This window comes from Sinohyriopsis cumingii, chromosome 2 (genome assembly GCF_028554795.1).
Source record: "Sinohyriopsis cumingii isolate HCF-2022 chromosome 2, ASM2855479v2, whole genome shotgun sequence".
In the NCBI taxonomy this organism is placed as follows: domain Eukaryota; kingdom Metazoa; phylum Mollusca; class Bivalvia; order Unionida; family Unionidae; genus Sinohyriopsis; species Sinohyriopsis cumingii.
The window spans coordinates 147,162,940-147,178,980 of NC_142962.1; the positions used below are offsets into that span (position 1 = coordinate 147,162,940).

At 36.6% G+C, this 16,041-nt stretch overlaps 1 protein-coding gene across 2 annotated transcripts in view; it reads left to right on the forward strand.

The window, feature by feature from the left end:
- Window positions 1-16,041, forward strand: part of LOC149806036 (5-phosphohydroxy-L-lysine phospho-lyase-like) — a 53,696-nt gene that overhangs the window by 26,504 nt on the left and 11,151 nt on the right. For both annotated transcript variants that reach the window (XM_089950896.1, XM_089950897.1), the window contains 4 exons: window positions 420-514; window positions 1,699-1,823; window positions 7,303-7,457; window positions 15,505-15,594. In XM_089950896.1, coding sequence (XP_089807022.1) covers window positions 420-514; window positions 1,699-1,823; window positions 7,303-7,457; window positions 15,505-15,594 — 465 coding nt within the window. The remainder of the gene's footprint in view (window positions 1-419; window positions 515-1,698; window positions 1,824-7,302; window positions 7,458-15,504; window positions 15,595-16,041) is intronic.

A 16,041-nucleotide genomic window follows, 5' to 3' on the forward strand; every position in this document is an offset into this window, starting at 1 on the left:
AACTACAATCTACTTCTATGGTATCCAGAGTAACGATTAGAACTACAATCTACTTCTGTTGTATCTAGAATAACAATTAGAATTGCAGTCTACTTCTGTTGTATCCAGAATAACAATTAGAACTGCAGTCTGCTTGTGCTGTATCCAGAGTAACAATTAGAACTACAGTCTACTTCCGTTGTATCCAGAATAACAAATAGAACCAGTCTACTTATGTGGTATCCAGAATAACAGTTATAACTACAATCTACTTCTGTTTTATCTAGAATAACAATTAGAACTGCAGTCTGCTTGTGCTGTATCCAGAACAACAATTAGAACTGCAGCAGCTACTATATTTTTTGTTGTTGGAGTTGTGGTGTCATTATTGAAGCATGAAATATTTTCTGATTTTAAAAACACCTTGATTTTGTTTGCAGGTATGTTCATGATGCAGGAGGTGTATGCATTGCAGATGAAGTGCAGGTGGGCTTTGGAAGAGTTGGAAGTCACTATTGGTCATTTCAGATTCAAGGTGCGGTACATCCTATTATTTTCATAATGTCTTATTTCCAAACACCCATTCCCACCCACACTCCCATTATGCAAATAACTGGATCATACAAATGCCTGTTTATGTAAATCTAACTAGAGATGATATTTGTATCATGGATGAGGCTTGCTGAATCCCTGGTACAAGCTTCACTTCCACAGGGTCATATTTCCTTATCCTGACCACATGCAAGGGAAAGATTATTTTTCTTCACTCACCCCTTTATTAATTTTTCAGCAAAAATATTGGCTGATTATTTCAAAAGTATTTGGCGTACAGTTTGCACTTCACAATATGCGCAGCAATCATAACAAGCTACTGATGTTGCAAACATCTTGAGTAAGTTAATACATCTCTGGATTACTATGTTTGGAGAGCAGGCAGGTACCAGACCTGGATAAAACTTGGAATCAGTGAATTGATAGTAAATTGGTCAGTTATTCATGGAATCTACTATTCAAGTAATTTAACAGTAAATTAATAAACCTTTCCAGAGTTTGATCATTCAATGAATCAGACAGCCAATTTCATCACCAGTTGCTTAAACAGCCAATCAACCAACAAAGCAATCAGTTACAGTCTGTTCCATCTGTAATTCATTCATAGGATTAATCAGTAAGTGATTCACTTGCATTTAATCACTCAACCAATCAACCACACAACTTATCAAACAACCAACCAATCATTCATTGAACTGAATTTGCAGTGAACCCACCAAACAATCCGTTAATTATCCGATTGGCTGATGAATAAATTAACATACTAACCAAACCAATTAATGAATCACATTGAACCTAGCAACTAACAAGTTCGCCAGCTGACAAACCCAATCAGTCAGTCATTAAATCAATCTGGTCACCAATTAGTCAATGATTTAATCCAAAAATTGATCAATCCATCTCTAAGCGCAACCAGCCAATGAATTAAAATATATAATAATCAGTAGATCATTATATCAGCAACTGAACAATTTATCAGTTAATCAACCAACAGTCTACCAATGAACCTATCAAACAAGCAGAAAGATTCATTCATCCACTTACCTGACCAAGCAATCGATTAGTCATTGAATTATTGCCAGTTTGCCATTAACAGGAGCATAGCTAGTGAGCAACAAGGGCACTGGTTCAATCCATATTGACATCATATAACCTTTGCCATTACAGGTGTGGAGCCAGATGTTGTTACAGTTGGCAAGCCGATGGGAAATGGTCACCCTATATCTGCTGTTATCACAACCAAGGAAATCTCCAGCAGCTTTGCTAAATGTGGCATGTCCTACTTCAACACTGTAAGTAGACTGTTTTTCTAAATTTATTTTGTGGAATTCCAATACATTGATATTAATACCCAAATGTAGATAAACCTTTGTCTTTTGAAAATCATTGACTAAATTGTTATTAGCTCTACTGGTCATAGCCCAGAAGAGTTTATATTGTGACCGCTTGTGATCCTCTGTCCATCTGTTAGCACAAGCTAGTTGTCTCTACTCATCCTAAGCTGCTTGGAGGATTGTCATGTTTTACACTCACATCCATCCCATGGACTAATTTTTGAAAATCTTATTATATCAACATGAGGTTTTCACCAGAAGAATTCTTATTATGTCTAGTTGGTTTGGTCTGTAGTTATAGGTGGGAGCACAGTATCCATCCCATACAAATGATGTAACCTTTTTATTATATACTCATTTTCTTATTCTACCTAAGGCTTAATTATATATAAAAATACACTACAAGAAACAAAGTAATTGAATCTATGATCTATTCCAAAATAAATACACAAATGTGCATTTGTCAATACACAACAACAATTTGAATGAGTACATAACCCCACTCAGCAAAATTTTAACTTAGTCGCACACTCAGCAACACTTTCGTAAAGAATTGTAATAAAGAAAATTATGCTGATCTGACAACCAGTATGCCTGCAATGGCAGCCATCTTGGAAATATTGTCATTTGCTGCTTCTCTTGGATGGATGGTCATATTGACATGTTTTTTTTGTGCTAAAAGACATCTAATGATGTCAAGTTGGTCCCAAATGAAAATGGTGCCAATCTGATGTGAGTATGGCTGCCACAATAGCCATTGTGAAAATCTTGTTATCATTAATGATGAATGGAATCTCATACTGACATTTCACCAAAAGACTTTTTATAATATCTAGTTGATCCTAAATGAAAATATCAAACTGATATCCAGTACAACTGATCTTGTTAATCCCACTTCTCCTGAATGGATGGTCACATTGAAACGGGGCTTCCATCAATTGATGTATAATCATGTCAAGTTGGCCAGAATAGAACTAGTGTTGATTTGACATCCAATATAGTCACCACAGCAGCCAATTCAAATATCTTGTTATCCCTTATGAAAATTAGAGGTGGTATCAATACAAGCAGTCAAAATGAAGGAACAGACTTATTTTGGATTTCTGGAAATTTTAGTCAGTCAGCAGAAGATTTTAACTTGCGCTGAATAAAGTACGCCTCTTGGCTTAAATCAGTGCTCCACTAAATTTCATTAATGTCTCAAAAACTATGATAAAGAAGTCTTAGAAATAAAGCTTTGAAAGTAATAATTGGTAATTTGCTTTGATGTAAGCAACCTTTAAAGAAGAACATGTTTACTTAGCAATGATAATCATGCTAATATTATGTAATACAAGGCCATAAGAAGATTACTGTTGCAGAAAAAGGGTACCAGTATTGCATTTGACAAAATTTTCTCATTATTCAAGCAAGTTTCAGGGTTTAAACAATTAAGTGGCCTGGATTTCTGTTGGAAAACAAAAGACAAATCCATCAATTATAATCAAAATGAGCCACCAAAACACAAGGATGCTAAATTTAAAAGGGAAATGAAAACACAAAACTGAATCTATAATGATCGAGTCAGTCTTTGTTCAGAATTTTAATGAATATTTTGGACATTCTCAATAAATATATAACAGTTATGTATATGCTGGTAGTGTGCCTAAAATATATATAAATATTGTTTCAACATGTGTCTTTTCATATAGATTAAATCACTGTAGGGTTGCTTATATCATTGATAAAAGGTAAATGTTGCACCTGTGAATCAAAGTGAATAACATGGCAGTGGACGTGCAGCTAAAATGTGACCTGAAAGAATGAGAATTGGTGAAAAATAATAAAGTAAAATCTGTATCTATATTTTAAGGAATAAAGAAGGTTATACAATATGTAAATAGGTATTCTGACATTATAATACAGGTCATGATGTAAAGTCTAAGTGGCACTTAAATTATAGTCTTCCTTTACCTTTATTTCATGTTGGACAAATCAGAAAACATGCACATGCAAAATAAATAACACAACAGCAATCATAGTTGTTTATAATAGTTTATTAACTTGAAATTGAACAAGAGCTGGACACTGCTGTCTGTTGTGTGGCAATCTTGCCAGTTTTGTGATTTTTGTGTCCATAAGTGTTGGGAAAATTTTATATTTGTTTACATGTATATAAGTCTTGAGACACAAGAAATAATTATTTGTCCCTGTCCCAAGACTTACTGTCTTAATGGTAATTGGTCCTGCATGAAAATGGTGCTGCTCAGATATTTAATATGGCTGGCGCAGCAGCCATCTTGAACATCTTGTTATTGTTACTCCTGAATGGCTGGTCATATGAACAAGCGGTTTCACTCAAAGACTTATTATGATGTGTTGTTAGTTCTAAATCAAAACAATACTGGTCTGACATCCAGTTTGGCGGTCATGGTAGCCATCTTGAAAATCTTGTTGAAGCTACTCCCCCTGAATGGATGGTAATGTCCTTATGGATTTTTCATTGAATGACTTCTTATGATGTCTTGTTAGGCCTAAATCAAAATGGTGTTGGTCTGATTTCCAGTATGGCAGCCATCTTCAAACTCTTTTTGTAGCTACTTGCCTTAAGTGGATGGTAATGTCAACATGGACTTTTGACTGCTGTCTAGTTGGTCCTAAATAAATCTTTCAGCAGACTGAGCTTCCATACATTCTTCCTGTCCTGTCCTCCAGCCTCGTCACTGAATGAAAAGGAGGGAAGCCCCACTGTCCTCCTGCATCAGGAAAGGATCTCTAGTTTCCATTTCAAAGGAGAGAGAAGGAAAGGGATAGTCCCATTTTGCCTCATCAGCATAGGCAAGGAATATGAACTTTCCATACTGATTGATATGGGTCAGTGTGAGGTGGTCCTGATTGTGCCAATTCCTCCACTTCTCTGGTACCTCCTTCTCTGACCCTTCTTACTGTTCAGGTGTTGAAAGATGAAGTATGGATTTCTTACCCTGGGTCTGTGTCTGAAATATTCTGTGTTTTTGGACACTTGGATCCTCTCCAGTTTGGAGAGGTCTTCAGCGACTTAGGATAAATCTGATTTTTTGCTGCTTCCTGTCCTCTTTGTGAAGAGCATATTGTAGAAGTTATTACAGGGCCAAGAGGCAGTGCAGGAGTTGGTTGGTCCAATCAACACTGTGTTCCTGTTTCTACATCCAGCTACAGAGTGCATTCAGCTGCTTGGCTGCTGAGTCCTGCACTAGATTTGGGACTGTTCCATTTGGGAATATGGTCATGACCTGGACTTGCAAGGTAGTTCTCCACAGTTTAGGAGTATTAGTAACAAACCATTCAGGAGTAGCAATAACATGATTTTCAACATGACTGCCTTGGTGGCCTTAGTCAACATCAGTTTTGCACCCTTTTCATTTCAATAAAAATTCCATTTTGGTATGATTATCCCAGTTAAGTCCTTAGAACTTATCAAGCTTAGCTCTTTAACCCCCGTTACCATTGCATCACATGCCAATCCCTTTGTGGCAGCCCCTTTTGACATTTTGTTTGCAGCTGCATTGCAGACACTTCTGGGACTTGTAGCCAAGACAGCAAGGCACTCATTTTTTATGTCGGTGGCTCTTTAGATGGAGTGTTTCTGCTTCCAAAGAGATCCCACATTAGATATCTTGAAGGTTTTTCTAGAACAAAGTCTCTAATATGATGTGTAATCTCAACAGTAGTCTTCCAAGATCTCAGAGCATCAATTATATGGTCACTGGCAACAGTCCCAGACCCAATCAAATGGGCTAAATAGTGTTGTTGTCCTGAGAAATCTATAGGTTCCATGCCTAAATGTTTAAAGCAGGGATCCCACTAAAACCACCAGGTTCCCATTAAATCTTCTTGCCCTTCATTAAAACAGGATGACTGGGAGGTCCAGGACAGGAAGTCAGTGAACTCCTCCCACCTCAATAAAGAGAGAGAGAGGCAGTTGAATAAATTGGCATTTGTTTTGGAAAAGGTATGCACCCTTCTGAAGAATAGGTCAGTAGAGAGGGTAAACAACACTCAAGAAGTCCAGGATTCTGTCCCTGAATCTTCCTGATTTTGAAGAAAGGAGAGGGGAAAGCTGCTTAATTAATGGTATTTCTCCTTGTAATCTACATTCTGAAGAGCGCTTTAAGGTGGAGACATCAGCCTCCGTCGGAAATGCCATAGACCTCTAAGGTGCTTACTTGCACATTCCCAGTATCTCATCCAACATAAATTTCCTGAAGTTTTGTCTGGGCAGGGAGATCTATCAAATTTGGGCTGTTAACATTGTCCTTGCCTCTGTTCCTGGAACATTGATCAGGCTTGTGGTAGTAATAGCAGCTTACTTGAGATTACCATGGTCCCAGATGCTGTCTCACATGTCAAGAATGTTAGAAAAGATGTCATTTTCTGCATGCCTCAGCCTCTCTTGCCTGGGGACTCTGAATGTGAAAGCAGATACTAATTCCCTTAGGAAGATTTCGTATGAGATCTCCCCAGTTTCAGCTTTTAGCAAACTGTTGACCTCACAAGGACCTTCTTTCAGTGGATACTCCCCAGAACCTACTTTTCTATACCAATGCTTCAGACTGTGGCTGGATCACTCACCTAGAGTCCTGAGGTGTAATCTTCCAGGGCTTGTGGTCCTGTGAGGCATGTTCTCTTCACATTAAAAACCTAGAATGCAAGCCATTCTTCTAGCATTATGGGGATGTACCAGTCTTATAAGATGCTGCTGTGTTATCACAGGCAATATATTGGTCATAGCATATTTCATATGTCATGGAGACACTAGTGCCTCTTCTCTTTTGTTAGAAGCCTGGAGCCTCCTCCGATGGACAACTTTGGATGGATCATTCTCAGACTGCTGCTACTTTCCAGGCAAGAGAAATATCCTGGCAGACAGCCTGTCCACACAAAGATGGTCAGTCCTCACCAAATGGTTTCAACACCAGTTGGTGACAGACTTATCAGCTTTGATTGAGGTCATTGGCACACTTGTTTACCAAGAGGTTGAACAATCAGCTCCCACTTTGTCTCTCCAGTTCCAGACCAGATTGCATGGACAGTGGAAGCCCTCATTCTGAAGTGGGATGAACTGTACACATAGACTTTCACTTCTTTCAGAATAATTACTTGGGTTTTTCAGTCAGATCATCTGTGTCACAGTATGTCCTGATAGTTCCCATGTAGTCCCAGCAGTCTTAGTTAATTGATCTCCTAGACTTATTGGTTGTGTTTATCCACATCAGACTGCAGCTATTGATCATTTCTTTTCCTATACATTGAATACAACATGGAATATACAAAACAATATGTAGTAAAGTACAGATACATTTGGCATTATACATTTTACAATTCTGTTAGCCAGTAAGTATATTGTATGTATGGTGTGAAATTTGTTAACATGTGTGACACTTAAAAAAGTGAATTGATGTGATCATTTAACTTACAGTATGGGGGCAACCCAGTGTCCTGTGCCATAGGTCTGGCAGTAATGGAGGTTATTGAGCAAGAGGGATTGCCTCAAAAGGCCCTTGAGACAGGAAATTACATAACAGTGAAACTGAGGGAACTGATGCAAACATTTACCATCATAGGAAATATAAGGTACAAGAAGTTTTAATTTCAAATCTTCATGTCATTTTTATGTATGCTCACCTCCTGTTACAACTATTGGTTCAAGTATCCCATGAGTGAGTTCTTCAGTATTACATCTCTACTGATGCTGATATATTGTGTTTGGAGTCGAGTGTATTATCATTGTTGTGAACATGGTTAAAAACCTTTGTGATGATGTACCATCAATAAAAATCGTAGAAATTAATGATAGACAATGTTCTTTTCACAAGGTTTGACCATATATTTTCAGGATTTTACATTTTTGTACCTTAATCTTTTATTTCCAGTACCTTTTACCGAATTTTAACATTTTTACCATTTATCTTGTTGTACTCTATGTTATGTTTATTTTTGAGGGCTTGATCTTCTCAATTTTATTTTGGTTCTTTATCTTTATAATTGTACAACTTTAAACTGGCAACACATTTCAGTTTTATGTTGATGTGGCATTAAACCCTGAACATAAATGCACACACACACATACACACACACAGTTGCAGTGTTTCCCTTTACGCACATTTGTGCATCAGGGATGCACGCTGGAGAAAATTGACGCACACATTTTGTTTCCGTGCAATTTTTTTTACGCAGAGGATTTTCATAATGTGATCAGGATTTATTTAATGCCCAAATGCATTGGACGAGGGATGGCATCATATATACTTCGAGCATAGGCATTGACTGGTTCCCCGCTTTGTTTGTTCCTTGCCTTGTGCTCCTCTATTCGTATAGTCGAGTGCAACGCAGGGAACATTCAAAACAATGAACCAGACTAGCATAGGCAATATTATGACAGAGTAGCTTCCCCTAATCTCGCAAGCTCTCACGCGATCTCCATCGAGCTCAGCAAGCTGTCATCTAGATGTTTAATCTCAATGCTTGTTGCACTAGAAAGTGATCTCCAGATTAAAACGACGTGCACTAAAAATCATTAGCGAAGAAAGTGAAAGAAGCAGAACACAAAAGAGTAACTGTGGATCTAACTTTAATGAAAAATGGAGAAAATAATACACTTGATTGGAATACGGTATTCATACATTAGGATTACTGGTGTGACTTATGATCGCGTGATTGCGAAGACTGCAAAAGTGAATAATCCTTTCGTGACAGGGTTTTAGAATTTTTAAAAATCTGCCCTCGTTTGCCACAAGATATATGGAGAACACATTATAACCCAAGACATTCTTTCACAACAAAGAAATCAGTAAACTTGCATAGACAAATGCGTTATTTGGATTACAAAGTCAGCGGGTCATTGCAGATTTTTACTTTGCTGCAATAAAAGATAGATCTTAAAGTTCAGGTGTAACTTATTAGAAAGAAGATGAATTATTATCCTCCTTGATATTTGGATAAATATCTTCTAGGATGAAGTACAATGAAACCGATGATAGTACACATTTTATGAAAGGCAGTAATTTGACTGCCATTTTGTTTAAAAGATTTATTTGGTTTTTTGTATTGGCTTTTATGTACTGTGTTGGGCTATAATATTGCTTCATAATGATTATAAGGAGACTGTTAAAAGTACGACTTTAAAACAAAAATGAACTAATAAAATTATTCTTTGAATGGACAATGCATTTGTTTGTTAATTGTGCATGTTGGTTTATTTGTATGTTTAGAGAGAGAGAGAGAGTATGTTGTGCAAGTTGTAATATTCTATTTCAAGCTGAAAAAGTACAAGTCATATAAAAATTTGTCTACATTTTTGACCCCCACATTTTTTATTTGACCCCCAGTTCTGACACCAAGGTTGTTTTGTTACCCTCAATTTTACACCCCTGGGGGATACACTGCAGTTGCTGTGTCAGTGTCTAGACAGTTTTGTGTTGACATGTCATTAAACCCAGTAAATACCAAAGATATATTGTAATTGAACATCTCTGCCCATCTATCGCTCAATGTCATTGCATCCAACCATCTATCACTCAGTCTTTCAGCATGTCAGTGCATCCATCCATCTATCACTTAGTCTATCAGTGCATCTATCCATCAATCATGTGTCAGCACATCCATCCATCCCTCAGTCAGTATGTTACTGCATCCATCCATCCATCACTCTGTCAGTGCATCCATCCAACACTCTTTGTGTCAGTGCATCCATTCATCCATCACTGTCAGTGCATCCATCCATCACTCAGTCAGTGTCAGTGCATCCATCTGTAACTCAGTGTGTCATTGCATCCATTCATCCATCACTGTCATTGTGTCAGTGCATCCATCTGTAACTCACTGTGTCAGTACATCCATCCATCCATCACTGTCAGTGTGTCAGTACATCCATCCATCCATCACTATCAGTGTATCAGTGCATCCATCTGTAACTCACTGTGTCAGTACATCCATCCATCCATCACTGTCAATGCATCCATTCATCACTGTCAGTGCATCCATCCATCACTCACTGTCAGTGCATCCATCCATCACTCAGTCGGTCAGTGTGTGAGTGCATCTATCCACACCCAACACTCATTCATTGTGTTAGTGCTTCAATCCGTCCATTAGTCAGTGTGTATTGCTTCCATCCATCCATCCATCACTCAGTCATTCAGTGTGTTAGTGCATCCATTTTCCATTAAAAAAACTTGTCCAGATTCACCATCTGCATTTCACACTGCAAGTACATATCTTCACCATAAAAGATTTCAACGTAAGCATGATTGGATACCCTTTATATTACCCCACAAGTGCTTCCAGACATCAGTGATAAACATACAAACACCATTTGCATGGTCACTTAAACTGCCACCTAAGAGGAATATCTCCTCTCATAAAGCAAGTTTCAGTGATGTCATAGCATTTACAAGTGTATAAGATGGATGCCAAATAGCCAATCAGGGTAAAGAGATGAATGTTCAGTGCTCAAAGATTTTTTGTTATGACACAGGCCCCGGCCTGGTGACTTAAATAAACTCACAAGTCCTGACTGAAATTCCACAAGTTTGAACTCCAATTTCCACATGCCCAGAATTTCCTCTTTTGTAATATTGTCACATAATGTTGCAATAGATAAAATTTGAATATAAATTCAATAGGGTTTAAAGGGGTTTGAAGGTAATGTAAGTGTCATTAGTGTTCATCACTACACACACCAGGAACTGGATGGTCCTAGTATTCAAACTTCTCTGCATGATTCTCTGAGTGAATCCTGGTCAGAATCGAGCTGATGTATGTCAGTGTGTTTTTTGCAGTATGTGAAAAGAATTAAGAGCACCCCCCCCCAATCTTTTTTCGCTGGCGTGCTTCACAAAGTAAAACTCCATCAAACAAGAGTTCTGAAATTTATTTTTATTGGGCTTTGGTGATAGCTAGTTGCTTTCTAAATCGACTTCAAAAATGAATTTCACTTGAACATTATTCCTACATCTGAAATGATCATGCTTTGCTTTCTTTATATACACTAAAATCTGACTTTAAAAAAATGTTACTGCTGTTCACAAACTTGTCAAAAATATAATACATGTACATATGGCTTAAACATTCTCATTCATGGTAGTAATATGTACTAACTTTTGTTCTTGCACACACATCTAGCATCCCCTTAATTTACCTATAATGGGTTGTTCCACTTCCTGACCCTACCTATGCAAATTAGCACAATTGGCTCACCCACTGTTGCCTTCAAACACATCTCACTAGCTGTTGTCAGCCATTGAAATAATATATGAAATGTTTTTTTTATACCGGACCTCTTTGCCTTTGATTGCCACTATTTAAACTGCCCAAACAATTGTTTTACATCAGTTCCAATCATGAGTGTTTACCGGTTCTACACGCTACTTGTAATGGGCATATACTGAAATGGTGTTTTGTGGGTTTTTTTGTTTTGTTTTTTTTTTTTTTTTTAAAGATTACTGTAATTGAGTTTTCTTGAAACATGACCGTGTCATGGGGTTTGTGAGTACAAAATCATATTTTTAGCATGACATGCCATGCTTCAATGTGATTAAATCATATCCCAATTTCACCTAGGACAGTGATGATCTGATTTAGATTGCGCTGTGTTATGGCAGGTATGTCAACATCCTGAAAATACATTTACACATTTCATCAGCGCGATCAGTTGCAAATTTTAACAACTTTTTGACATGCCCAATGGGCATCTCACTCTGGATTACGGGCCCCGATCTAAAACTAGAGGGGCCCCTGGTGTCAGGCTATCATTTTCTTTTAGCACAGATGTTAAATAACCAGTCTGGGATAAAAGGACATCAGACATTCACCAAAATGCAAATGGCTGCAGCTTGCTTTACATGTAGAATTACATAATCGATACTACCACATACTTTTGTGAGGATTACATTTAAGTAACTTTTCAGTAATAATAAAAAAAAATCTTTTATAAACTAAAAAAAGAGAGTAAAGCAAGCCCATACTGACCACATAACAGTGACAATGATCACAGATTGCAAAGCTCAGTGTTGATTAGAATTGTGTTTGTAGCAAACTAACATTCTTGATAAACAAGAATGTTGCTACTTTTGTTTTATGCTTCAGAAAACAACACCAAATATTGAATTTTAAAGCTTTAAATATGCAAATATCAATGTGTCATATTTCCTGGCCAGCCATATTAGAATACTGTTAGCAGCTGTTCCACTGTCAGCACATTGTACAGTAACAAGAAACTTGTATATTGATATGTAGTTCAATGGTAGACAGTATCGTGGAAGGGCTTAACTTATAACCTGAACTCCATGTACACTGGTTGAAAAAGAGTCATTATATTCAATATGTTGCTTTACAATAATGTGTAGATGACAATGAAATTTTTAAATCCTGTTACATGCTGAGTGACATTATCTTGCTTATTATGTTACATGCTGGGTGACATCATCTTGCTTATAATGTTACATGCTGGGTGACATCATCTTGCTTATAACAATGATGTTAAATGCTGAGTGACATCACCTTGCTTATAATGTTACATGCTGGGTGACATCATCTTGCTTATAATGTTACATGCTGAGTGACATCACCTTGTTTATAATATTACATGCTGAGTGACATCACCTTGCTTATAGTGTTACATGCTGAGTGACATCACCTTGCTTATAATGTTACATGCTGAGTGACATTACCTTGCTTATAATGTTACCTGCTGAGTGACATTACCCTGCTTATAGTGTTACATGCTGAGTGACATCACCTTGCTTATAATGTTACATGCTTGGTGACATCATCTTGCTTATAGTGTTACATGCTGGGTGACATCATCCTGCTTATAATGTTACATGCTGGGTGACATGATCCTGGTATTAATGTTACATGCTGGGTGACATCACCTTGCTTATAATGTTATATGCTGAGTGACATCACCTTGCTTATAATGTTACATGCTGAGTGACATCATCTTGCTTCTTGCTTATAATGTTACATGCTGAGTGACATCATCTTGCTTATAATGTTACATGCTGGGTGACATCACCTTGCTTATAACGTTACATGCTGGGTGACATGATCCTGGTATTAATGTTACATGCTGGGTGACATCACCTTGCTTATAATGTTATATGCTGAGTGACATCACCTTGCTTATAATGTTACATGCTGAGTGACATCATCTTGCTTCTTGCTTATAATGTTACATGCTGAGTGACATCATCTTGCTTATAATGTTACATGCTGGGTGACATCACCTTGCTTATAATGTTACATGCTGAGTGAAACCATCTTGCTTATAATGTTACATGCTGAATGACATCATCTTGTTTATAATGTTACATGCTGGGTGACATCACCTTGCTTATAATGTTATATGCTGAGTGAAATCATCTTGCTTATAATGTTACATGCTGAGTGACATCATCTTGCTTATAATGTTGCATGCTGAGTGAAATCATCTTGCTTATAATGTTACATGCTTGGTGACATCATCTTGCTTATAGTGTTACATGCTGAGTGACATCATCTTGCTTATAATGTTACATGCTGAGTGAAATCATCTTGCTTATAATGTTACATGCTGAGTGACATCATCTTGCTTATAATGTTACATGCTGGGTGACATCACCTTACTTATAATGTTACATGCTGAGTGAAATCTTGCTTATAATGTTACATGCTGAGTGACATCTTGCTTATAATGTTTAATGCTGGGTGACATCATCTTGCTTATAATATTACATGCTTGGTGACATCATCTTGCTTATAATGTTACATGCTGAGTGACATCATCTTGCTTATAGTGTTACATGCTGAGTGACATCATCTTGCTTATAATGTTACATGCTGAGTGAAATCATCTTGCTTATAATGTTACATGCTGAGTGACATCATCCTGCTGATAGTGTTACATGCTGAGTGATATCATTTTGCTTATAATGTTAGATGCTGGGTGACATCATCTTGTTTATAATGTTACATGCTGAGTGGCATCATCTTGCTTATAATGTTTAATGCTGAGTGACGTCATCTTGCTTATAATGTTACATGCTGAGTGACATCATCTTGCTTATAGTGTTACATGCTGAGTGATATCATTGTGCTTATAATGTTACATGCTGAGTGATATCATCGTGCTTATAATGTTACATGCTGGGAGACATCTTCTTGCTTATAGTGTAATGTTACATGCTGAGTGACATCACCACTGCAAAATTGTGGATTCTAGAGGATATCTGTTTCTTCAGAGCTCATATCGGGAATTATTTTCTTATATATTTGACCCATGAAGTGGCAACATTTCATATTGTCACTCATGGTGAATGACAATACAAAACGTTTGCACTTTGTGAGTGAAATGTTTCTTTATATGCACATACACCTCCCCCCTCAGATTTTATTTTTATTATATAATTTTGAAGGCAACATGTATAGATGTGTTGATTTTTTTTCCATTGTGTGTCAGCATGGTAAATGGCTGTATTACATCATTTTAAAAAGTTTAAATATTTGACAATGATTTAGGTCTGTGACTTTCACAGATCTTCTAGAATAATGCTTCAAAAATAGTATTTTGTCAAATTAAAAACTAATTTTTGTTTTTGTTAATGCATTTCTTGTGTGGATTTATACAGTGAGCATTGTTGGAAAGGGAATAACATCATTAGAGAGCGGTCAAATTAGACAGATTTATATGTAAAGATTTTAATGATTGTTCATCAGCTTTTTAGGCTTTTGCATATTTATAATGTTTATTTCTGCATGTCTAGTTTGGTAACAGACCAAATATTGACAGTCACTAATTTTGGTTTGCAATCAACACTCACCCATCCCCGTTTTCTCCATAATTTTTTAAACATGACGAGTCTGATCTGAGTTTAAATTTCAAATTAAATAATGTTCATGTCATATCTTAATCTTGAACCTTGCCCTTAAAAGCTTTTACCATTTGTTGTAGAGAGTATCAATATGGGTACAGTGAAAATTGAATAGACACAGGTCAGGTGAGTCAATGATGATTTGCATGATTCAGGCGGAGAACTGTTTGAAATAAGCAAATTCTTGTTGCCTGTTTCTTTTAGGCATTCATTTATGGCATCACCTCATTGCTTACAAAAATATGCATGTTGCTCACATTTTAAGATCTTCTTTCTGATGGTGAGAGAGAGAGAGACAGAAGAAAAAGAAAACTGAATTAGGCCTAAGTATGGAAATATAATATATAAAGGACTGGTAAATTTCCCAGATGGGAAAAGAGGTAGTTCCAGGTGTGATATTGCCACAGTAGTGTTAAAGTTTTATGTGGTGATATTTTCTTACACCCATGTGGCTTAGGATCTCATTATGAAATATGTAGTTAAAACTCTTGGCAAAGATGGCTTCAGGTGATTTAAGCAATCAAAAACATAATGTGCAAAGGCATATATTGAATTGTTTGAAGAAAAAAAGCTTAATTTTATTGATCTCAGATAGGGATAGCTTTAGCTTGTGATAGAATACTGGGAAAAAATGATATAATTCTCTTGTCTAAATATCCAAATGAACATCTTATCAACAGTAAGAACAAAATGACAGAAACTTAAGATGACTAAAAAGTCACCACATAAAAGTGCCAGTTGAGACATTAATAATATCACTTGTGTTTCAGGGGTCAAGGTCTGTTTATTGGAATCGACCTTGTGAAGGACAGAAAAACTCGAGAGCCAGCAACAGAGGAAGCTGATTATGTACTCCATAGGTAGGCAGTAGGTTGTATTATGTATTTCAGCTATAATCCAGTTTAGTGAGATATAAAAAGCTATATAACCATGGTTACCTATATAATGGGTAACAATATGCCATTTTTGCATTAATCATTTTCATGCATCTATTTAGATAACTGAAGTTAGACTCTTACATGTAGTAAAACATGCAAAGCAGTCAGTCAAAAAGAGAACATTTTATGTCCATTTTCAACAATTATCTTCAAATTCGTATGAATTTACATAATAAGAATGATGTCATTCTATGTATTATAGGCTGTTGTCCGTCAAAATCAGGTATGTGTTTGAACAGGCTTCACTGTATATTTTACAGAGTAGTAGGTGGCTTTGACCTTTTTTGAAATAAAAAACATTCATCCCTTTGGAAGTAGTTGGACTGTTTTGAAATCTGTGAGAAAAACCAACAAATTCTAAATTTTGGC